The following is a 25,674-nucleotide window of genomic DNA, read 5'->3' on the forward strand; positions in this document are numbered from 1 at the left end:
GATTTTGTTTTAGCTGGTAATCAGGTTACTTGAAGATTAACTTAATTCTTTTAATGCTTAAAAAAAAAACCCTCATTATGCAGATGTAATGTATCCTTATTTTAAGACTAGTTTAGCCCTGTTGACTGAGACATGGCACTTTGGGTGAGTGGGGTGGGGATCGTCTCATTTTAAATGCCCTTGTTGGTCTGCAGAGTGTCTCTAATTAGGCTGGTGGGATTGTGACTGTCTCCCAACCTTACATGAGCTCTGATAGTTGTTATGGCTTTTCAGTAGTTATTCTTGCCCAACTTCAGGGAGACTCACCTTTATACATGAGCAGTTTATCATACAGATAATAACTCAAAGAGCAACTTTATGAGTTGTGTGGCCTTTCCTCTATTCTCTCATTTCTGTGCCCTACCTTACAAGTTCTAACCCCCTTAGCCTCCCCATTCTCTAACTCTGTCTCCTCATGAGCAGGATCACCTTACTCTGCTCTTCCTATCCTACTTGTACTGTATTCTGGAAAGTTTATCCAAACAAGAAGCCAGGGTAATCTTAGGGATCACCTTGTTTATTTCCTTTCAGAGGGTCATAAATCTGAACTGCCTGTTTTCTAATGCTTGAAAATAGGTCTCTCCATGTATTTTGTGGGCCTTCAAGTTGTTGACCCTGGCAGGGTAATTCACAACAGTTATTTAGTCATGACTGGGAATAAATGTCTTCCATAACTTAGTTTTCATTGAAAAAACATTTATTCTTAATTTGTTGTTTTTAATAAATTACATAATTATAATAGAAGAGAAGTGCAACTGGTGCAAACAGATTTTGGAGTAAGCACCACAGTTTCTTGGTAAGCATATAGATTATCTGATGGGAAAATGCTTTGTACTCTAGGGAATAGGAAAGTAGGGTTAAATGATCAGCAGTTAGGTTTGTTTTACAGTAAAACTAAATGAAGTGAGTTCAATAAAAAGCAAGGCAGTTAAACTGCAGTCCATTAAGAATGTTGCTGTAGTACTCAGCTTTATGAGATTTTAAAATGGATCTGGTTAGCTAGATCCAGCTTGGAAAAGGTATTATCAAAACTATCCTGAAATTTAGGATAGCATCCCTCCTCCCCATATTGACAGAATTTGGATTATCTAAATGAGGAGTTTCAGCATTTTAGGAGGCACAATTGAGAATTGATACTTGGTATGTATCATCTGGAAAATTATTCTAATTGTGCATTTCCTGGCTTAGGAAATAAACTATTGCCATAATTCTTTATTTAATTTCATGACAGATACTTTTAGCAAAGAATATTTAGCATTCTCTTTTCTGGTCTAATTGGGATTAGTTTTTGTACCTCTGTCATTGTCTTATCATGATTTTATTAAATATTCTAACACTTTATAAAGTTTGATAATGTGTTAGTTCTGTCACTGCAATAAATACCTGAGATAATTGACTTCTAATGAGAAAAGGTTTATTTTGGTTCACAGTTTTGAGGTTTTAGTCCACTGTTGGTTGGTCTTGTTGCTTTAGACCTGTGGTGGGCAGCACATCATGGCAGGAGCACATGGTGGGGCAGAACTGCTTACATCATGAACAAGAAACAAAAGAGAAGAAAAGGAAGGGATGGGGGTTCCACTATCCCCTTAAGAGAGCATGCCCCAGTGACTATCAGGGCCCACCTTTTAAAAAGTCCACCAGCCTCCCAGTAGTACCACCCTAGGACACTAGTCTAACATATGGGCCTTTGAAGGACATTCAAGATCCAAACCATGGCAGATGATACTTAATTCTAGATTTAAATAATTATTTTTATGAGATTGTGTGTGTGTGTGTGTGTGTGTGTGTAGGGGATTGAACTCAGGGGCACTTAACCACTGGAGCACACACTTTTTTGTATTTTATTTAGAGACAGGGTCTCGCTGAGTTGCTTAGTGCCTCACCAAGTTGCTGAGGCTGGCTTTGAACTCACAATCCTTCTGTCCTAGCCTCCCATGTTGCTAGGATTACAGGCATGTGCCACCACACCCGGCTATTTTTATGATAACTTTTAAGAAAATAATTGGTTAGTCTTCTCAATATGTACTTCTCATGAGAGTTTTAATTAATATACACTGCTTATCAGGATTTTTAATTTACTGAAAATATTTTAAAACTAATAACATTTGTCATTTTTTCCTTTTTTGTATGTAGAGCTTAGATTCAACTCCAACCATGTTAGAATTAACAGATGAAATACTGTTTCATAACATAATATTCCACACTTCCAGAGTGTTTAGTGGAATCATCCAGTTGCTTGTTTCTCCTGGTTTTCAAATAAGGAGTTATTTCTCTTTTGTTCATCCCCTCATTTCAGAAAAAATGAAGATGAATAAACTACGTCTTTCTGACATAAACCGGAAAAACGTTTTTGGAGAGAACTTATTGTATAAGGCTGCTCTGCACAATGATGCTGATCTCATACATCTTTGTATTAAAAAAGGTGCAAATGTTAATCAGCCAAGTTATGCTGGTACGTTAGGGTTACCTCCTCTAGTTTTCCTGATAGTGGTTTGTAGGTTTAGCAGAATTACTGCCATGAAAGTATAGCAGAGTGGGCCTAAGGCAAGTCCTAAAGCTTTCTTGTAATTTTCTTGCTTAAGAAGCTCTTTGCCATTATCTTCAGGGAAGAGGGTAAGGTGAGGAGGGTGAATGGCAGAAAAAGAGCATTATATTTCTTCAAAGATTGTGGCAGGTGTCCATCTACAGTGCCATTATACAGAAAGAAGGATGGTCCCTGAGTCTGGTTTTGCGTGGTCATTGTCACTATGGGCTCAACTTTGGAGGAGAAATGTGGTCAAAAGCAGGAAGAAACTGAAGGTACCCTTATCTGGGGGTTAAAGGGAGATTTGTGACAAAATGGTAAATATACAGCAGGAGTAATGATGACCAGGGAGATGGAGAGAATAGAATATAGAGGTAAAGAGGTTCGGATAGGTTGTTCAGAAAACAGCAGTCTTTCTGTAAGGCTGGGTGTCTGGTGTAGTCTTCCTTGTGGGGAGAAAGAATATCATGTGTTCTTCTGGAGATGAGTGAGTAAAGATACTTAGGTCCTTAACAAACTGAATAGCACTGGGCCAGTCTGAATGGTGCTTTGGGTATACAAGAATACTTTAAAATATTTGACTTTTTTTCATATTTTTCCACAACAGAGTTGAGAGAGAGAATTTGATTTGTCCCTCAGATTTATTGAATCCACTATATAATACAGGGTGCTTTCATGGTGATGTTATATTGTCTCATATAGTCAAAATATTTTTAAAGAAACAATCTAAAATTAGTATTTTTAAGGGCAAGCACAAAACATTATTAAGATGTCAAATATAAACAAATGTCATTTCTTTTTTGTGTAACAGGTTGGACAGCACTTCATGAAGCTAGTTTAAGAGGATTTCATCGCACAGCAAGTGAACTATTAAAAAGTGGAGCAGATGTAAATATCAAAGGAATGAACCAGATCACTCCTCTACATGATGCTGTGATAAATGGACATTATAAGGTACTTGAATGATTTTGTTTGCAGAGTAAATATTGTGTTCTGCAAATGTTAAGTATCTCTGGGCCCATGCAACAGAAAAACACAGGGAATTTCAATTTTGGTTCATTCTGCTAATGAACATTTAGGATTTATAATAAAATTTTACTGTTCAATGTGTTTTTAAAAAAATTTTTTAGTTGTAGATGGACACAATATCTTTATTCTTACTTATTTATTTTTATGTGGTGCTGAGGACCAAACCCAGGGCCTCACACATGCAAGGTAAGCATTCTACCACTGAGCTATAACCCGTCCTCTCAATGGGATTTTTGTGCTTAATATGGTAGATGTCATTTTACATTTTACATATTTTTTTTGCCTTTGAAGGAGGGGTGGGGTCTTACTGTGCTGCCCAGGTTCATCTCAAACTCCTGGGCTCAGTTGAGGGAACCACATCCCCTGCCTCAGCCTTGGGAGTAGCTAGGAATATATGCATGTGCCACCAAGCCCAGCTGGTAGATGCTATTTTACATATTATTTTTATGAATATACAGAACATTTTATATTTACACATAGTTAATTTTTTCAGCTTTTACTCCTTTAAAACTCTTTTCATATGGTGCTTTATGTTCTTTTAAAGAATATATTCTTCTTGTAGAATGTTACACAATGATATTCAGCTCTGATTGGAAGTGTATAGCCTCATAGAGTCTGTGCCATTTTCAGAATCAGCATAGTACACAGTAACCTCCCAGGGCTAATCATCAGTAAATACATTCCTGTGTGATTGTACCACTGGTTAAAATATCAAAATACTATAATTCCATATCAGTTAGTTAGTAGTACCTACAATAAATGTAACATTAAGTAAAATTATGAATTCCATTATACATGGTTTATTTCAGAAACCACATATGCTCTGAGCTTCCTACATTTCTTTTTGTAGTACTGTGAATTGAACCCAGGAGTACCCTGCTACTGAACTATATCCCAAGCCCCTTTTTAAAATTTCTTTTAATTAGTTATACATGACAGTAGAATGCATTTATGCATTTTGATATATCATGCATAGATGGGGTATAATTTTTCATTTTTCTGAGGGTACATGTTATAGAATCACATTGGTCATGCAGTCATATATGTACATAAGGTAATAAATTCTACTATCTTTCTTATCCCCATATCCCCTCCTTTCCTCTCCCTTCACTCCTCTCTACCTAATCTAAGGTAACTCAGTTCTTCCCTAGCACCCACCCCCTTATTGGGAATTAGCATCCACATATTAGAGAAAACATTCGTCCTTTGTTTTTTTAGGATTGGCTTATTTTGCTTAGCGTGATATTCTCCAGCTCCATCAATTTACTGGCAAATGTCATAATTTCATTCTTCTTTTTTGGGGGGTGAGGTGTACCAGGGGTTGAACTAAAGGACACTCAACCACTGAGCCATATCCCCAGCCCTATTTTGTACTTTATTTAGAGATAGGGTCTCACTGAGTTGCTTAGTGCCTCACTTTCGCTGAGGCTGGATTGATCTCGTGATCCTCCTGTCTCAGCCTCCTGAGCCACTGGGATTACAGACATAAGGTTCCATGCCTGGTTCATTCTTCTTTAAAGCTGAGTAATATTCCACTATATATACACATACACACACCACATTTTCTTATCCATTTATCTATTGAAGGAAACCTAGGTTGGTTCCACAGTTTAATTATTGTGAATTGTGCTGTTATAAACATTGGTGTGGCTGTGTTACTGTGGTATGCTGATTTTAAGTCCTTTGGGTATAAACCAAGGAGTGGGATAGCTGGGTCAAATGGTGGTTCTATTCCAAGTTTCTGAGGACTCTTCATACTGCTTTCCATAGTGGTGGCACCAGTTTGTAGTCCCACCAGCAATGTATGAGTATACGTTTTTCTCCACATCCTTGCTATTGTTGCCTGTATTCTTTTTTAAATATATATATTTTTAGTTGTTGATATACCTTTATTTTATTTATTTATATGCGGTGCTGAGAGTCAAACCCAGTGCCTCACACATGCCAGGCAAGTGCGCTACCACTGAGCCCCAGCCCCAGCCCGTATTCTTTTTTTTTTTAACTTTATTTTACTTATTTATTTTTTTATGTGGTGCTGAGGATCGAACCCAGTGCCTCACCCATGCTAGGCAAGTGCTCTATATTCTTGTTGATTGACATTCTGACTGGAGTGAGATGAAATCTTAGAGTAGTTATGATTTGCATTTCTCTAATTATTAGAGAAATTGAACATTTTTTCATGTTTGTTGATTGATTGCATATCATCTTCTGAGAAGTATCTGTTCAGCTCCTTAGCCCATTTATTGATTGGGTTGTTTGTTTTTTTGGTGTTAAGTTTTTGAGTTCTTAATATATCTCTATCTGACATGTGTGGCAAAGATTTGCTCCCAAAATGTAGTCTCTCTCTTCACCTCATTGGTTCTTTCTTTTCCTGAGAAGAACCTTTTTAGTTCGAATCCATCCCATTTATTGATTCTTGATTTTGTTTCTTGTGCTTTAGAAGTCTTGTTAAGGAACTTGGAGCCTAATCTGATGTGATGAAGATTTGGGCCTACTTTTTCCTCTGTTAGAATGAGTTTAGAAAGGTCCCCTCCTTCCATTTCATGGAATATTTTGAGGAGTATTGATGTTAATTCTTCTTTGGCAGTCTTGTAGAACTTGGCTGAGAATCCATCTGGTATGGGCTTTTCTTGATTAGTAGGCTTTTGATGGCATTTTCTATTTCATTACTTGGAAATTGATCTGTTTAAATCTTGTATGACTTCCTCATTCAGTTTGGGTAGATCATATGTCTCTAGAAAAATTTCATTGGAGTAAAAATTTTTTCAAAATAGTTTCTGTACTTCAGACATGTCCACTGTGATATTTCCTTCTTCATTTTGTATTTTAGTAATTTGAGTTTTCTCTCTTTTTCTCTTCATTAGTATGATGAGGGGTTTATCTATCAATTTTTTCAAAGAACCAACTTTTTTGTTTTGTCAGTTTTTTCAGTTGTTTCAATTTCATTGATTTCAGCGCTGATATTAATTATTTCCTGTCTTCTACTGCTTTAGGTGTTGATTTGTTCTTTTTCTAGGACTTTGAGATGTAGTGTTAGGTCATTTATTTGTTGGCTTTTTATTCTTTTAATGAATGCACTCAATGCAATAAACTTTCTTCTTAGTACTGCCTTCATAGTGTCCCAGAGATTTTGATATGTTGTATTAGTGTTCTTATTTACCTCTAAGAATTTTCTTTTATTTCATTCTTAATTTCTTCTACTATTCATTCATCATTCAATTATGTATTATTTAGTCTGCATTTGTTACAGTAGCTTCTATTTTTTATTTTATCATTTATTTCTAATTTCATTCCATTGTGATTTGATAGAATGCATGGTATTGTCACCATTTTTTTGTATTTACTAAGATTTGCTTTGTGGCATGTGATATGGTCTGTTTTAGAGAAGAGCCACGTGCTGCTGAGAAGAAAGTATATTTGCTTGTTGATGGATGAAAATTTCTATATATGCCTGTTCAAAGTCTAAATTATTAATTGTATTATTCAGTTCTATAGTTTTTTATTTAGTTTTTGTTTGAACAATCTTCTCCAGCCCTTTTAAAAAATATTTTGAGGCAGGGTCTGATTATGTTGCCTAGGCTATCTCCAATTTCAATCCTCCTGCCTCCGTTTCCTGGGCATGCATCAACATACCTGGCCCCACATATTTTGGGGGGGATGAGTATAGAGACTATATTACAGGGCTGAGCTGAGGTATTTGGTGAAGTTTTGGTTGTTGTTGGTATTTTGGTTTAGTTTGTTTTTTTCTGGTTTAGGGGATCCAATCTGAGGGCCTTATGCATGCTATGCAAGTGCTTTACACTGAGCTACACCCTAAGCCTCTGAAGATATCTTAGTTGGGTGGAAAAACAGGTTTATCAACTGGGCTCAGGAAGATCTATTCTAATTATTTCCAGAAGAAATACCTAATATAGGTAAACGTGGGGAAAGCTTCTGGAAGCCAGGAACATAGATAGGGCATATTTCTTCAAAGTATTTAATTACTTCAGGAGCCTTTAGGCATTTTTGTTTATTTTGATAATGTTTTGACTGGTCGTGGATGGGGTCATCTCTATTCATTTTGTAGAGGGCTGAAGGGAGAGAATTCTGCCTAGAACCCAATTTTAATGGCCTGAAAAACTTGCAAGCTTGGACAAACAATAATATACCAGTCTTTCTATCCTTTATCTTTTCACAGCTGGTCTCCAGCAGAGAAACCTCATGTCAAAGCACGTCTTTCCTTTCCCCCATAGTTTATCTGCTCCCTCACTTACCAGGGCTGAACTTGGGGAATATAAATCTGAACATTTTACTTTTTCTTCTTTTCTTCACCTTTCTTCCTTTGTCCTACTTGGAAACTACTCCACTCCACTTTTCTTCATAGGCCAGCACTTTCTGTCTCCTGTCTGACTTTTGTAGATATGTACCCTTCTCTGGTTCCCTTAATGAAGTAAAATAGACCAGAGACACAGAACTCCATTTTCAGAATCCAGTACCTCTACTTACCTCACTCCCTCTTGCCAATCCTAGTCTCTGATATGCTCCTGGCACCATGGCAGGAGAAAAGAAAATGATAAGATAGGAGTAAAAATTTAGAGAAAGATGAGAATTCAAAGCTGAAACCCAGTGGGTAAGGTGAAGTCACAGTCTCCCCCCCACCCAACTTCACTCTCTATTTAATTTGGGGTATCCAACAAGTTACCTCACCCCAGTCAAAGAGAAGTGAACAAAACTACAGGTCTGTTCTGGACTGAATTAGCAACCAGCCTTGGGAACCAAAATAGGATAGGACATGGTTTTGGAGGATGCAGGATGGATGGTGGAAGCATAAGATGAGGATCTAGACCTACCTTAGGAATCTCATAGGTGAGGCAAAGATGGAAAAAAGGCCTGGGCCCTGGGTATTGAATTGATCAAATGCTTTAGGTGTTAGGACTAAAGATATACGACAGGAAAGCCCTGGGAACATGATGCTGTTCCCAGCACCCAGCTGCTGTAAACATTCCACTTAGTTTAAGGAATGTCTAATATATTATTTTATAGGCACTGATCTTGATATTGGAGAGATACTAAAAGATTGATAACCTATGCTCTAAAAAAGTGAAAAAGCACTAAGAAATCTGCATATTTTATGATTCCACTTCTTTGAAATATCCTTAGTACTCAAATATGTAGAGACAGAATATTAGAGATGGAAGGTAGAAGGTGGAAAATAGGAAGTGACAGCTAATGGTTAAAGGGTTTGTTTTAGATGGAATTGAAAATGTTCCAAAATTAGATTGTGATTATGGTTGTATGACCCTCTTAATATACTAAAATATAATGTATTATATTCTTTTTTGTAATATTTATTTTTAATTTTAGGTGGACACAATATCTTTATTTTATTTTTATGTGGTGCTGAGAATCGAACCCAGTGCCTCACACATGCTAGGCGAGCACGTCACCGCTTGAGCCACATCCCCAGCCCCTGGATTATATTCTTAAATAGGTGTATTATGTAGAATGTGAATTATATATCTTAATGAAACTGTTAAAAATAAATAATTTTTTGTGGAAAAAGTTAGAATTTTTGAATTACAGATGACCAGCTCAGTGTGGTTCCTTAGAAAAATCCACAACAAATTGTTAAATATATGGTTAAGAGACATAGGCAAGAATGTGGTAATCTTTGGGAATCTGTAGGCATCATTAAGAACAAGTCATGTGCCGGGTGTGGTGGCGCATGCCTGTGATCCCAGTGGCTGGGGAGGCTGAGGCAGGAGGATCACAAGTTCACAGCCAACCTCAGCAAATTAGTAAAGCTCTAAGCAACTCATCGAGACCCTGTCTCTAAATAAAATATTTAAAAGGGCTTGGGATATGACTCAGTGGTTAAGTCATATTGAACCCACCCCTGGGTTCAATCCCTGGTACCAAAAAAAAAAGAACAACAAGTCATGCCAGACATAATCTTTTTTTTTTTTTTACCTTGAATTGATTTATTTTTATTTTTTATTTATATACGACAGCGAAATGTATTATATTCTTACTACACATATAGAGCACAATTTTTTGTATCTCTGGTTGTATACAAAGTATATTCATATCAATTTGTGTCTTCATATATGTACTTTTAGATAATAATGATCATCACTTTCCATCATCATTTCTAACCCCATGTTCCCTCTCCCTATCCCACTATGAATCAGCCTTCTTATATCAAAGAAAATATTTGGCATTTGGTTATTTAAGATTGGCTAACTTCACTTAGCATTATCTTCTCCAACTGCATTTACAGACATAATCTTGATTCCTTTTATTAAGCTTACTTTCTTAATAGGTGAAGGAAATGGCATTGATATAAGATATCAAGATTTTAACAAAGCTTTTATTGATGAAGGGTTTTATGGTATGTGTGTGTGTGAGATGTTGAATTGGAGGTTTGTTAGCATTGTTCTTAGGATTAACATATATTGAAAAAATATCCTATAAATGGGATGATTATTCATTCTGTGTGCATGTGAACTCTCATATAAAGATTGATTACATATCTTATTCTGTAAAGAGTGAAAACCATCTCTGGAACATGAACTGTATTTTGGAGTATTTTTTAGAAATCTCAGATATCATACCATTTTTACCCATAAATACTTGAACCTGTATCTCTGACAGATAAAAACATATTTTATACCTACAATATAATCTCACCAAATAAAATTGTTTCTTAATACCATTTTATATCTGTCCATATTCAAATTTCTCAGTATTTTCTTAATATTTATTTTTTAGTTGTATGCTATATACAATATCTTTATTTTTATGTGGTCTGAGGATCGAACCAGCACCCAGCACCCAGGGACTCACACGCACTAAGTGAGCGCTTTACCACTGGAGCTACAACCCTAGCCCCAAATTTCCCAGTATTTTAAATCCACTGAGGTCCATACATTATGTGTATTCATTATGACTCTAAATATGTTTTAATTTATAATAGTCCTTTCTCTGTTTTATATAGGTTTTTATTGTTGTTTTATGTCTTTTATTTGTTGAAGAAACTGGGTTATTTGTCACATAGAATTTTGTAAATTCTTTGACCAATTTTATCTTTGTAATGTTGCTTAGTTTCTTTTGCGCCATATTTTCTGTAAATGGTTGTGTTTAAATGAAAAATCTACTTAGAGAATTTTTAGAAAGAAAAATAAATCATGAGTTCATCCTAGTATTTCTGTTTCATACTTATTAGTGTAGATCTATACTTAATTTTGGTTTTATACTTGCATTGCTTTTTTCTTATTGCTGACCATTTGTTTCTTAATACATTATTTCTTTATCATATAATATACTTACATTATTACTGTTAACATCCCAGGCATTAACAGTGAAACTACTAATGATTTTTTTGGAGCGGGGATGATTCTTTTTATTCTTTGGTTATATCCCATTAGGAATAAGAAGTCAAAATCCTTTTTTGTCAAGTACTTGAAACTATTTATTTCCTGTACTACTTGGCTTCTTATAGAAGGAAGTCAGTAGATTCTAAAGTAAGGAAAACACTTGATTAGGTAGCATGATTAAAGGTGAAACCCCATATGAGGAGCCTGATTCCTATTTCTGGGAGTGTGGACTGAAGTTTCAATGCATTGCTATTAAATTTTGGAATGATTTGTTAGGTAGCAATAGTCAACTAACATAGAACCTTTCTAGATTCAAAATAGGGGTGAAAAACTCAATCATTTATTTACTGCTTTGGTGAGAAATGATTTTTTTTAAATCAGAGTGTATATAAACAAACTTCAGAATTGCTAGTACCAGGTACTGGGCATGTAGCTCATTATGTAGCACGTTAGTACTTGCCTAGCATGCACCAAGCCCTGGGTTCAATCCCCAGAGGGAGTTGGTATATGTAGGTATTTGGCAAAATAGACTATATGTTACCTGAAACAGAGACAGCTAAGTAAATAAAATTAGTCCTTCCTTGGGATTACTAACCTGGATTTCCAGAAGAATAAGACCTTTCCCCTTCCTTGATCTTAAGTCACTCTTACATTGCATGGCTTATTATTTGACATAAAACATCAAGAGTTTTAACTCCATGGCCCTTTTGGCTATCTCCCTTTAGAATTATTTTCCAGAAAGAAAAAAATGCATTCTACCTTTGCTGAAAAAAATAAGAAGATCCATACATGAAATCCTTTTATCTTTTTGTGTGTGGCTTTATATGAATTATAAATGTAATTATATCTACTATCACTTTCTGTTTCTTTATCTAACATTGAATTCCCATTGTAAAGTTATTTGAAAAGCAGAATTACTAAATTGCCGAGACTTAGTAATTTTAAAAGGATTTGGCTCATATTGTTCCTGTATGTGGTGTGGCATTTTTCTCTCCTAGAGACGTTACAACTTTTCTAACTAGACTGTGTTCTCTGTTGCAACTCAAATCTTATACTTTCAGAGTAGTAATTTTTATACCACTTTAAAGATATGGACCACTTGACCATAAAAAGTCTTGAGTTGATGACAGCAGTAGGAGTGAATTCAAGGTAAATATTGGCAACACTTGGGGTTAGCCAAAGTTTCCAGTGCCAGAATCTTCAGTAAATCACATTGATTTTCTAAAGAAGTGTTTGTGGTTTTCATTTATAAGAACTGTTAAACATGCTATTTTTGCCATCATTTTCATCACCTACAGTACATGTGTGCATCTGATGATACCTTTATTTCAAATAAGATAAATGTTGTCTTTGTTTAGGCTGAACAGAAAGAAACTTCTCTTTTTACTTTGGACTGATACTGTGCAACCTTACCTCCCTTCATAAGAGCTTAGCTGTTTTCCTTTAAGGCAAAAGATAAAGTGAGAAACATGTCAAATATTATGTATAGATCACATATCTTAAGCCATGCCATCCTAACTTCCAGTTTACAGGGAACACAGAAAAGCTGAATGTATCAAGAAAGCATATTCAGAATGCAGGACGTTCTACAAGAAAAATTGGATAGGACTCTATAAAAAGTGAATACTTATAGGGGAAAAAAGATGGGATGATACTATGTGACCCATAATTGGATACTGATTTCCCCATAACAGCTATATCATGTTTTGAGGCATGAATTGGGAAAATATGCCCCATTCAGAAATATGAATATGTAAAGATATTGTATGATACTATGTAAATATATTAATAGCCTAAACTGTGTAATATTATGGTTATGTAAGAATATGTTCTTAGAAGGAACATATTTAAGAATTTAGACATATGATATCATTGGATTTACAACTTTTTTCAAATAGCTGAGTATTTTTTGTTTATACATGTATATACTCAAATATATAACTACATGTACGTAGATGTATGCATATGTCTGAGGGGAGAAAAACATGTTAATTGTTGATTCCAGGTGAAGGATATATAAATGTTCATTGTATTGTTCTTTTCAGTTTTTTGTATGTTTGAAAATGTTTAAGGTGAAGATTTGGAAAAATATGGAGAAACAAACTATTTTAACTCATTTTTTAATAACATAATTTACATACCATAAAATTTACCCATATGAGGTATATAAAATTCTGTTGTTTGGGGTATATTCACAGTATTGTGTAACCAGCAACATAGTCAAATTTAGAACATTTTTATTATTCCAAAAACAAAATCCCTACTCATTAGCTGGCACTCCCAAGTGTCTACCCCTAGTCCCACATACATACTCTTCCATCCCTAAGAAACTGCTAATCTACTTCTAATAATTAGACTGAGGTTTTAGGTTTAGGGGAGGAAGGCTACAGAGGTAAAATGCCATTTTCAACAATCATATCAAGGTGCCTACTCTCAACATGACTATTTTTCAAATTGACACATAGTGGATATTTACTGAATGCTCATTATTGTAATTTAGATATGAGGTATGCCCCAAAACTCATGTGAGATAATGCAAAAAAAAAATTAAGAGTGAAATGATTGGATTATTAGAACCTTAACCTAATCAGTGCATTAATCTACTGATAGGAATTAAGTGGATGGTAATTGTAGGCAGGCAGGATGTGGCTGGAAAATGTGGGTCATTAGGAGTATGCCTTTGGGGTATATATTTTGTCCATGGTGAAGGGGGTGCATGCGCATGTACACTCCCACCCCTGCTTCCTGGTGCTATGTCCTGAGCTACGTTCCTCCGCCACATTCTTACATTCTTCTGCCATGATGTTCTGTCTTACCTCAGGCTCCCAGGAATGGAGTCAGCCATCTATGGATGGAGAACCTCTGAAACCATGAGCCCCAAATAAACTTTTCCTCCTCTGAAATTGTCCTTTTCAGGTCTTTGGATCACAGCTTTGAAAAAGCTGACTAAAACAGAAATTGGTCATTGCTGTGACTAACCTGACCATGTGGTTTAGAAGCTTTTGGAGCTTTTCAGAATTTGTGGGAAGAATTTTGAGTTATTAGAGATGCAAGCTAGAAAAGCTTTAGATTGTTACAGGTAGAGCTTAATGAGATTCTGCTGGGAGCCCAAAAGACCAGAATGCTGATAGAACTGTGGACAGTAAAGAGTGGGCTCGTGAGGTTTCAGAAGAGAAAAAAGACTCTTTTGGAAGTTGGACTCTTTCGGAAGTTTGTGTTATGTTCTGGCTAAGAAGTTGTTTATGTTTTGCCCATTTCCTGAGTCTTTTTTTGTGAGGCTGAATTTAAAGGTGGTATACTAATTAACTGGTGGAAGAAATTTTTAGTCAGCATAGCATCAGACAATGGCATTGATATTACTGGCAGCATTTAATTACGTTTATTATGAAAATTAAGAGCAGAAAGATTTGAAAAACTTGCAGTTTGGCCAGAAAACTGCAAGTAAAACTGGGCTAAGAAAGGTATGGTTATTAAAGATGGTAAAGCCACTAAAGAAACACTAAATACTTTACCCAGAAACAATAGGAAAGAAGGATTGAGATCATCTCCAGAATTGGCAGGACCACACCTATCTCAGGCTCAAGGGTGTTAAAGTAAAAATTCCTTTGAAAAGAGGTCAGTGGGGCACCCTACTTGCTCAGGGGGACCTGGGAAATTGTTTCACGATGCTCAGTGACCCAGGCATTGAGAGGCTGCTGCAATAGGAGTTCATCAACACTTGGCTACTATTTGAGGTGGTGGCAGACCTTGGCGTAAACTATGTGGTGCTGGTTCTGTGGGAATACAGGATGCTGGAGTTAGGAGGTCATGAAGGCTTCCACCAAGATTTCAAAGGAAGGCCTGGGAGGACACACAAAGTATAGCAGGCTAGGAGTTCCTAAAGGTAGCCCCTTAGAGAACGATGAGTGGATATGTGAGAAGGAAGCTGAAATTGTAGTGGAGAACACTGATCTTTCAAGGAAAATTGAAAGAATCAATAGAAACAGGCCACGAGAGAGGCCATGTGGGGTACAACCATCAAAGCCATAGGGGCAGAATTATATATACCCTTTGGAGAGAACATTATGATGTCCTGTTTCCTAGGTGTGGATACGGAATTAGAGAACTTGTTTGCCCAGCTGGATTTTGGTCTTGTTTTGGTCCTATTCCTTTTTTTTTGTACCCCTATTTCTCCTTTTTGGAATGGAAATGTTTACTCTGTGCCTTTATATGTTGGATATATGTAACTTGCTTTTGATTTTTATAGGGATTCATGCTGAGAGTTTGTCTTGTGTCTCAGAGGAGACTTTGGATTTGGATTTTGAACAATCCTGTAACTGTTTGACTATGGGGACTCTTGGAAATGGAATATATGTATTTTGCATTGTGAGACAGAGATGAGTTTGGGAAGACCATGAGTGGAATGTTATGGTTTAGATATGAGATGTCCCCCAAAAGCTCATGTGTTAAACACAAGAAAGTTTCAAGGTGAAATGACTGGGTTAAGAGACCCTTAACCTTATCAGTGCATTAATCCACTGATAGGGATTAACTGAGTGGTAACTGTAGGCAGGTAGGGTGTAGCTGGAGGAGGTGGGTCATTGGGGTGTACCTTTGGGATAGGGAGCGCTTTTGCACTCTCTCTCCTTCCTGGTGCCATATTCTGAACTGCTTTCCTCCAACACACTCTTTCACCGTGATGTTCTGCCTTACCTTTTGCTCCAAAGACTGGAGTCAGCCATCTGTGGACTGAGACCTCTGAAACTATGAGCCCTAAATAAACTTTTTCTCCTCTAAAATTATTCTTTTCAGGTCTTTGAACACAATAATGAAAAATATGACTAAAATACTTACTTAAGAAAAATATTTTACCTGAGTTCAGGGGGTATTACATTTTTTAGAATCACTGGGATTTTATATTCAGATTCCTTCAAAGAAATGAACAAAATATTCTTTTTATTTTACATACCTGCAGACCAATAAGCTTGTTTAGTAGCTAATTACTAGTCCAAGATTAAAAATATCATATGGTGGACTTTAATATATTCCAATTAACTCAAAGAAAAATGGTGAAACTTGAGACATTTTAATTAAGAATCTGATGTTCACATTTTTAGTTATGAGACTTATTTAAAACACAGTCAGATACAATAAATATAATCATATCTGCTAGACGCTCTTAGTAGATCATTAATTTTATGTAGTCTTTAAAAATAAAAGTAAGTTATTTTAGAAAATCAAGAAAATATAGCAAAGCTACAACCCAGCACACATTTGGATAGCACTGTTGAGAGCTGCAGCCGAAATGGCCCCAGCAAACTTCCAGCTGATTGGCTCCTCTGTGGTGACGCTCATTGGGCTGTTTCCCTGCCCTTTCAGACCACGGGGCTGCTCATTGGGGGACTCTTTTTGCTCCGCTCACGCGACCCAGCCAGTCTGCCTCAAGAGCTGGAAAATTGAAAATTACCTAGGAGTTCCAGTAGAGTGCTCGCCGGAAGTGTCGGTGGTGGCAGTTGAGCTCTCCGGGAATTCCTAGAGAGCTCGTGTGGTGCGTTGTGTGCTAAAAATAAAGTTCGTTCCTGCTTGACAAGTGGCTGGTGAATTGTGCTCAGCCAGGCTGTGGCATTTGGTGGCCCGTATGGGGAACGACTGAAGGTAAGGCATAAGGTAAACTGCTCGCCCCTGAGGGCAGGGCGAGAGGGTGGGTAGCCATTTTAAGATTCTTCTTTTATTTTGTTTCCCTTTTGTTTTAAGTTGCCTGTCCCTGGAGATGGGTGAGACGGAAGAAAAACCGCTCACATCTGAGGAAAAACTATTTGCGTCTGAGGAACAGATAGGGAGAAAGGACGGATGGACATTTCAGGAGGATAGAAAGACTGATATAATGAATTTTTGTTCCATTTTTTGTTTCATTTTGTCTCGGTTTTCTTTTTTTTTATCTTAGTGAGGGGTATCTTCGTCACGGAAATATGGAATTAAAAATTAGTAAGAACCTAACTGAAAGGGCGTTAAGTAAAGTGCTAGAGGAAGGAGGCATCTCAGTAAAATCAAGAACAGTTAGGGCATACGTTAAGACAATACAAAGGTGTAGCCCATGGTTCATTAAAGAGGGGTTGTTAAATATATCACAATGGAACCATCATGGTGAAGATTTTAAAAAGATACAAAAGGAAAGCCCAGGAACTCTGCCAGTTGGCACATTACCATTATGGACGTTGGTACAATCTTGTTTGCTTAGTCTAGGAGAAGACATCTTACATCAAGTAAAAGAGGAAATCTCTCGAGTTAGTCAGACAAAGGAAAAAGGTCTAGAGGAGGAAGGGCTATCAGGGGAGAAGTTACAACCGGAGGCTGCTACTAACACCTTTCTATCACCAGAGGGCGTAATTGTCCAACAGCTCCACCTATGGAGACAACATATGCTGGGAGGCCCCCAACCCCCGTAGTTGATAGATGGGATCCTGAGACAGGACCTCAAAGATTAGCATGCCCTGTATTTGAGCAGGCAGGAGGGCAGCAAATTCACCATGCTTTAGATTTCAAAACAGTGAAGCAGCTAAAAGAGGCTGTAACAACCTGTGGTCCTCAAGCACCCTTCACTGTAAGCATGGTTGAATCCATTACCAACTTGAACATGACGCCAGCAGATTGGACTAGTATGTGTAAAGCTATGCTAAATGGAGGACAATACCTGTTATGGAAGGTTGCCAATGAGGAATTTTGCATGGAGACGGCTAGGCGAAATGCAGCAGCCGGTTATCCTCAGAGAAATCTAGATATGTTGTTAGGAAAGGGACCTTATGAGGGTCAGCAACAACAAATTGCATATGATCCTGCCATATACTCACAAATTGCTGCAGATGCAGTTAGGGCATGGAAGACTTTACAAGGACATGGAGATTTACAAGGTCAATTATCTAAGGTAATACAAGGAGCTAGTGAACCTTACACTGAATTTGTAGATAGGCTTATTCAAACAGCTACCAGAGTTTTTGGGGATACAGAACAAGCAATGCCATTAATTAAACAGCTAGCCTATGAACAAGCAAACAGATGGTGCAAGGAGGCCATTAGACCATGGAAACATGGAGATTTAAACACATATATTAAATTATGTAGAGACATTAATGAACAAGGGCAAGTATTGGCAGCTGCAGTACAACAGGCTTTAGATGCCAGGCCAAAAACATGCTACAATTGTGAACAAACAGGACATTTTAAAAGGAATTGCCCCATAGGAGGAGGGTTTAACAAAACTAGGTATCAAAGGGGTAGAATACCGGGTATTTGCCCACGATGCCTTAGAGGGAGACATTAGGCTAATGAATGCCGTTCTCAAACCACCATAGAGGGTACTCCGTTATCAAAAAACGGACAAGGACCAGGTGTTTAGCCACAATATCATGGAGAAAGGCATCAGGCTCCATTGCCAAAAAACGGACAGGGGGACCCAATGCTCCGGGGCCCATGACCACAAATATACGGGGCACTGGAGGAACCTAGCAACACCATCAGGGTAGTGCCCAGGACACATTATCCATTAGATCCCTCACTAGACAAACCAGAGGGAGCGCAGGATTGGACATCTGCACCTCCGCCAGAGCAGTTCTAACTCAGAGATGGGAGTTCAAATCATTCCCACAGGGGTAAAAGGGCCTCTTCCCCAAGGAACAGTAGGCTTATTATTGGGACACAGTTCTTCTACTCTAAAAGGATTTATGATAAGTCCTGGGGTAATTGATCCCACTTATGAAGGTGAAATAAAAATTATAGCCAGTTCTCCAAGGGGTATATCAGTAATTTCACCAGGAAATAGAATAGCACCCAGCACACATTTGGATAGCACAAAACAGGAAAACTTCAGACCTGGGAATCGGGATGTCCTAAAGAATTTTTCTAAGGCAACCTCTTTGAGATGAACTATCTCCATTGGTTGTTGCCCAGCATTTTTTTTTCACTGAAGTTGCTGTTACACAAGATTTCAACAGTAGCTTGATCTTTGTCTTGATCTCAGTTATTTTTGGCTCCACTATGTTGGAATTATTTGCAATAACTGCTGAAAGCAGCTCTGTCAAGTCCCCTCTTTGATTTACACCCCAGAACTTGACTGAAAATAGTACAGTGACTTCATTAAGTATTATAAAAAAACTCATGCCAGGAAACCTTGAGAAGCTACAATAGAAAGATACCAAGGCTGTTTAGGAGGATGAAATGAGAATATCTGTCTACCAGTGGGTCAGCTAAACATGTCCTTTGCTGGAACAAGCAAGTGACTGAGCTTCACCATTTGGAGTGTGCTTCTTGCAGAGGTTTTTTTTTTTTTTTTTTTTTTCTTTTGACTCATCCCACAAAGCACCATGCCTTGGGGTTATTGGACTTGGTACTTCATTTAAGCCACACAGAGAGATGAATACCATTGCTATATTCCCATGAAGGAAAATATTAAATTGAAACCAACCCCATCGCCAGTGTTTCTCAGAATAAAAGGAGCTTGTTAAGTGAAACCATTGTAAAGTATTATCTCCTCTACCCTGCTTTTCTGCCAGAATATTAACTAAGCAACATTCATACCCTTTTCAGGATTTTATATTAGAGTCCACAGACTTAATTGAAACCATACAGAGAGATGGTAAACTTGAAAACATTTTTCAGGGGCTTGGCATTATTGAAAAGAGGATCATAATAGTGTGGGTTACAGTTGAGGGAGCTGTGCTGGTGTTATGGTTTGGTTGTGAAGTGTTCCCCAAAAGCTTATGTGTGAGACAATGCAAGAAAGTTTAGAGGAGAAATGATTGGGTTATGATAGCCTTAACCCAATCAGCAGATTAATCCCCTGATGGGATTAACTGAGTGGTAACTGAAGGCAGGTGGGATGTGGCTGGAGGAGGTGGGCATTGGGGGCATGCCTTTGGTGTATATATTTTGTATCTGGAGAGTGGAGCCTCTCTCTGCTGTGTGATCATCATGTAAGCCACTTCCCTGTGCCATACTCTTCCTCCATGATGTTTTGCCTAACCTGGAGCCTGGAGAAATGGAGCCTGTTGTCTATGGATGGAGACTTCCAAAACTGTGAGCCCCCCATATAAACCTTTTCTCCTCTATGGTTATTCTAGTCAGGTGTTTTAGTCAAAGCAGCAAAGAAGCTGACTTAACAGCCGGTAAGACAGGGGTCTCAAAAGCAAGAGACCATGCAAGAAAGTCCCAAATATCTTGATCTGTTTATATTTCGTCCTGTGTTAGAATTTTTAAAAATAGAATCTTAAACCAGAAAGGGAATCTTTAGAATAATTTCCTTGGTGTTTTCTTTTCCTTTTTTTTTTTTTTTTAATAAAATGCCCAAGATCTAGAGAAGTACCAGCAACTAGGTATGAGACTCCAGGTCACACAACTGGGTTGTGGCTGAAACATGATTATTTCCACATGACTACTGATGCTGACAAAGATCACTTGGCTGAGGTAGGGTTTGTCATTTTTCCATAGTAAGGTTATTCCTCCACCATTTATATAACTAACCACTTTGCAAGGAAATCTTGAATATAGTCCACACTTAAGAAGTGGGGAAGTTAATCTTCACTGTCTTGAGGTTGAATAAAGAAGTGTTTTTATATTCTTTTGTTTTTCATATACCCACATAATTAATTTTATTGGTGTGCTTTGTTTTTTCATAAGGGTTTGAATTATTGTCTCTCATCACTTGCTGTTTGCCCAATTACCTTTAATATTCTTTTAAGCCAATAAATTCTCTCAACTTTTGTTTACCTGAGAATGTCTATTTTGCCTTCGTTTTTTTAAAGGACAGTTTTGGTAGATAGAAGATTCTTGGATGACAGTTGCTTTTCTTTTTCTCCCTCCTCCTTTTTTTTTTAAGCATTTTGACTCACTAACTCCATTCTTTCGGGCCTCCATTTCTTCTTTGCTAATAAGTTAGGTGTTAATTCTACTTGAATTCCAATCTAAGTGATGTTATTTTTTCTCTTGCTACTTTAAGGATTACTTTTGAATTTTAAGATTTTTAACTATTTATTTATGCATATGCTTTGGAGTTTATCATATTTAGAGTTTGTTGAACTCCTAGAATGTGTAAATTCATGGTTGGCATAAAGTTTACAGCCTTTATTTCCTTAAATATTTTTTCCTGTGCATTTTGCTCTCTTTTCTTCTTCAGAAACTCCTACTATATGTATGTAGATATGGTTTATGGTGTCCTACATTTCTTCAATGCTCTGTTCACTTTTATAAAGTTTTCTTTCTGTTATTCAGATTGTATAATCTTTATTAATTGTTTTTCCAGTTCGACTGTGGTCCCTCTGAAACTCAAACCTACTTTTAAGGCTCTCTGGTGAATTTTTCATTTTGGTTATAATTTTCAACTCTAGAATTTCAATTTGTTTCTTTGTTTACAATTTCTGTCTCTCTGTTAATATTCTCTATTTGATGAATCATTGTCATCATCCCTTTCTTCAAATCTGTACAAATGGTTTCCTTAATGGTTTGAATATATTCAATAGATGTTTTGGAGTACTTTCCCACAAATATAGGCCCTCTCAGAGCAGATTCTATTGATGCTTTTTAATGATGTATATAGGCCACACTTTACTGTGTCTGCATGTATCTCTCTTCCTCCCTCTCCCCCCCCGCCCGCCCCTCTCAATCTGGACAATTTAGATAAAGTATTGTAGCAACTCTGTGTGCTCATTTCTCCCAACATATACCCAAACAGGGCTGTTATTTGTTTGCTTTTTGTTTAGTGATTTGGTCTCACTCAAAATTGTTTTCTTATTTTTAATCTTTAACTTGGCTTCTTTGGGAACACCTTCATTCAGGACCATTTAGTGTTCAATTACTGATTTGTCAGAGGTTATGTTTAAGCTTACTAAACTAGGAAAGTTTTCACTTTTTTAAAAAAAATAAATTTTATTTATTCTGATTAGTTATATATAACAGCAGAATGCAGTTCAATTCATATTACACAAATACAGCACAACTTTTCATGTCTCTGGTTGAACACAATGTAGAGTCATACCATTTTTGTTTTCATACATGTACTTAGGTAATGATGTCTGTCTCATTCCACTGTCTTTCCTACCTCCATGCTCCCTCTCTTCCCTACCCTCCCTTTGCCCTATCTAAAGTTCTTCTATTCCTCCCATGCTCCTCCCACCAGTCCCCATTATGAGTCAGCATTCTTATATCAGAGAAGACCTTCGGCATTTGGTTTTTAGGGACTGGCTTACTTTACTTAGCATTATATTCTCCAACTCTATCCATTTACCTGGTTGCCATGACTTTATTCTCTTTTAATGCTGAGTATTATTCCATTGTGTATATACCACATTTTCTTTATCCATTCATCTATTGAAGGGTATCTAGGTTGTATCCAAAATTTAGCTATTGTGAATTGTGCTTCTATAAACATTGATGTAGCTGTGTCCCTATAGTATGCTGTTTTGAAGTCCTTGGGATATAGACTGAGGAGTGGGATAGCTGGGTCAAATGGTAGTTCCATTCCAAGTTTTCTTTTTTTATTGGTTGTTCAAAACATTACAGTGCTCTTGACATATCATATTTCATACATTTGATTCAAGTGGGTTCTAAGGAATCTCCATACTGCTTTCCAGATTGGTTATACCAGCAATGTATGAGTGTACCTTTTTCTCCCTATCCTTGCCAACACTTATTGTTGTTTGTATTCTTAATAGCTGCCATTCTGACTAGAGTGAGATGAAATCTTAGAGTAGTTTTGATTTGCATTTCTCTAATTGCTAGAGATGTTGAACATTTTTTCATGTATTTGTTGATTGATTGTCTATCATCTTCTGAGAAGTGTCTCTTCAGTTCCTTGGCCCATTTATTAAATGGATTATTTGTTTTTGTGTGTGTGTTAAGATTTTTGAGCTCTTTATATACCCTAGAGATTAGTGCTCTATCTGATGTGTGTGTGGTAAAAATTTGCTTCCAATCTGTAGGCAATCTGTTCATTTCACTGATTGTTTCTTTTTCTGAGAAGAAGCTTTTTAGTTTGAATCCATTCCTTTTATTGATTCTTGATTTTAATTCTTAAACTATAGGAGTCTTATTAAGGAAGTCGGGGCCTAATCTGACATGATGGAGATTTAGGCCTACTTTTCCTTCTATAGACACAGTGTCTCTGGTTTAAATCCTAGGTCCTTGAATCCACTTTGAGTTGAGTTTTGTGCTTGGTGAGAGAGAGGGGCTTAATTTCATTTGGTTGAATATGGGTTTCCAGTTTTCCCAGCACCATTTGTTGAAGAGGCTATCTTTTCTCCAGTATATCTTTTTGGTGCCTTTGTCTAATATAAGATAAATGTATTTATGTGGGTTAAACTCTGTGTCTTCTATTCTGTACCACTGGTCTAGAGGTCTATTTTGGTGCCAATGTCATGCCATTTTTGTTACTATAGCCCTGTAGTATAGTTTAAGGTCTGGTATAGTGATACCACCTGCTTCACTCTTCTTGCTAAGGATTGCTTTAGCTATTCTGGGTCCTTAGTTTTCTAGATGAATTTCATGACTGCTTTTTCCATTTCTATGAGGAACATCATTGGGATTTTGATTGGAATTGCATTAAATCTGTATAGTGCTTTTGATAGTATGGCCATTGTGACAGTATTAATTCTGCCAATCCAAGAACAAGGGAGATCTTTCCATCTTCTAAGGTCTTCTTTAATTTCTTTCTTTAGCGTTCTGTAGTTTTCATTGTAGAGGACCTTCACCTCTTTTGTTAAGTTGATTCACTGATATATAGATTCACTGATATGTAGAAATGCTTTTGATTTATGGGTGTTGATTTTATATCCTGATACCTTGCCGAATTCATTCACTAGTTGTAGAAGTTTTCTCGTGGAATTTTTTGGGTCTTCTATGTATAGAACCATATCACTGGCAAATAGTGCTAATTTGAGTTCTTCTTCTCCTATCTGTATCCCTTTAATTTTTTTTGTCTAATTGCTCTGGCAAGAGTTTCAAGAACTATGTTAAATAGAAGTGGTCAAAGAGGGCATCCCTGTCTTGTTCCAGTTTTTAGAGGGAATGCTTTCAATTTTTCTCCATTTAGAATGATGTTGACATGGGGCTTAGCATAGATAGCTTTTACAATGTTGAGATAAATACCTGTTATCCCTAGTTTTTCTAGTGTTTTGAACATGAAAGGATGCTATATTTTATCAAATGCTTTTTCTGCATTTAATGAGATGGTCATGTGATTCTTATCTTTAAGTCTACTGATGTGATGAATTATATTTATTGATTTCTGTTTGTTGAACCAACCAACCTTGTATCCCTGGGATGAACCCCACTTGATTGTGGTGCACTATCTTTTGTATATATTTTTGTATGCAATTTGCCAGATTTTTATGAGAATTTTTGCATATATGTTCATTAGAGATATTAGTGTGAGGTTTCTTTTCTTTGGTGTGTTTTTGCATGGTTTTGGAATCAGGGTGATATTGGCCTCATAGGATGAGTTTGGAAGTGTTCCCTCCTTTTCTGTTTCATGAAATAATTTGAGGAGTATTGGTATAGTTATTCTTTGAAGGTCTTGTAGAACTCAGCTGTGTATCCATCCAATCCTGGGCTTTTCTTGGTTGGTAGGCTTCTGATGGCATCTTCTATTTCATTGTTTGAAATTGATCTATTTAAATTGTGTATATCATCCTGGTTCAGTTTGGACAGATCATGTGCCTCTAGAAATTTACTGATGCCTTCAGTATTTTCTATTTTATTGGAGTACAAATTTTCAAAATAATATCTAATTATCTTCTGTATTTCAGTGGTGTGTGTCGTGATATACCTTTTTCATCATGGATGTTAGTAATTTGAGTTTTCTCTCTCCTCTTCAGTAGCATGGCTAAAGTTTTATCAATTTTATTTATTTTTTCAAAGAACCAACTTTTTGTTTTGTCAGTTTTTTTCAATTGTTTCTTTTGTTTTGATTTCATCTCTAATTTTAATTATTTTCTGTCTTCTACTGCTTTTGGTGTTGTTTTATTCTTCTTTTTCTAGGGCTTTGAGATGCAATATTAGGTCATTTATTTGTTGATGTTTTTCTTCTTTTAAGGAATGAACTTCATGCAATGAACTTTCCTCTTAGTGTACTGCCTTCATAGTGTCCCAGAGATTTTGATGTTGTATTAGTGTTCTCATTTACCTCTAAGAATTTTTAAATTTCTTCTTTGATATATTTTGCAACCCACTGTTCATTCAATAGCATATTATTTAGTCTCCAGGTGTTGAGTAGCTTCTGTTTTTTATTTTATCATTGGTTTCTAATTTCATTCCATTATGATCTGATAGAATGTAGGGTAGTATCTCTGCTTATTCTATTTGCTAAGTGTTGCTTTGTGGAATACTATGTGGTCTATTTTAGAGAAGGATCCATGTGCTGCTGAGAAGAAAGTGTATTCACTCATTGATGATGAAATATTCTCTATATGTCAGTTGAGTCTAAGTCATCGATTGCTTTATTGAGTTCTATCGTTTCTTTGTTCAGCTTTTGTTTGGAAGATCTATCCAGTGGTGAAAGAGGTGTTTTAAAGTCACCCAGAATTTTGTGTTGTAAGTCTATTTGACTCTTGAACTTGACAAGAGTTTGTTTGATGAATGTAGATGCTCCATTGTTTGGCACATATATATTTATAATTGTTATGTCTTGTTGATATATGGTTCCCTTGGGCAGTATAAAATGTCCTTCTTTATCCCTTTTGATCACCTTTGTCTTGAAATCTACTT

General features: G+C 36.6%; 1 protein-coding gene across 1 annotated transcript in view; it reads left to right on the forward strand.

The window, feature by feature from the left end:
- Nucleotides 1–25,674, forward strand: part of Ankrd31 (ankyrin repeat domain 31) — a 189,519-nt gene that overhangs the window by 65,411 nt on the left and 98,434 nt on the right. The window contains exons 10-11 of the mRNA XM_058574096.1: nt 2,336–2,491; nt 3,375–3,517. Of these exons, the coding sequence (XP_058430079.1) occupies nt 2,336–2,491; nt 3,375–3,517 (299 nt within the window). The remainder of the gene's footprint in view (nt 1–2,335; nt 2,492–3,374; nt 3,518–25,674) is intronic.

This window comes from Marmota monax, unplaced genomic scaffold, assembly GCF_021218885.2.
Source record: "Marmota monax isolate L192 unplaced genomic scaffold, Marmota_monax_Labrador192_F-V1.1 WCK01_AAM20220418_F8-fsc00018, whole genome shotgun sequence".
Classification (NCBI taxonomy): domain Eukaryota; kingdom Metazoa; phylum Chordata; class Mammalia; order Rodentia; family Sciuridae; genus Marmota; species Marmota monax.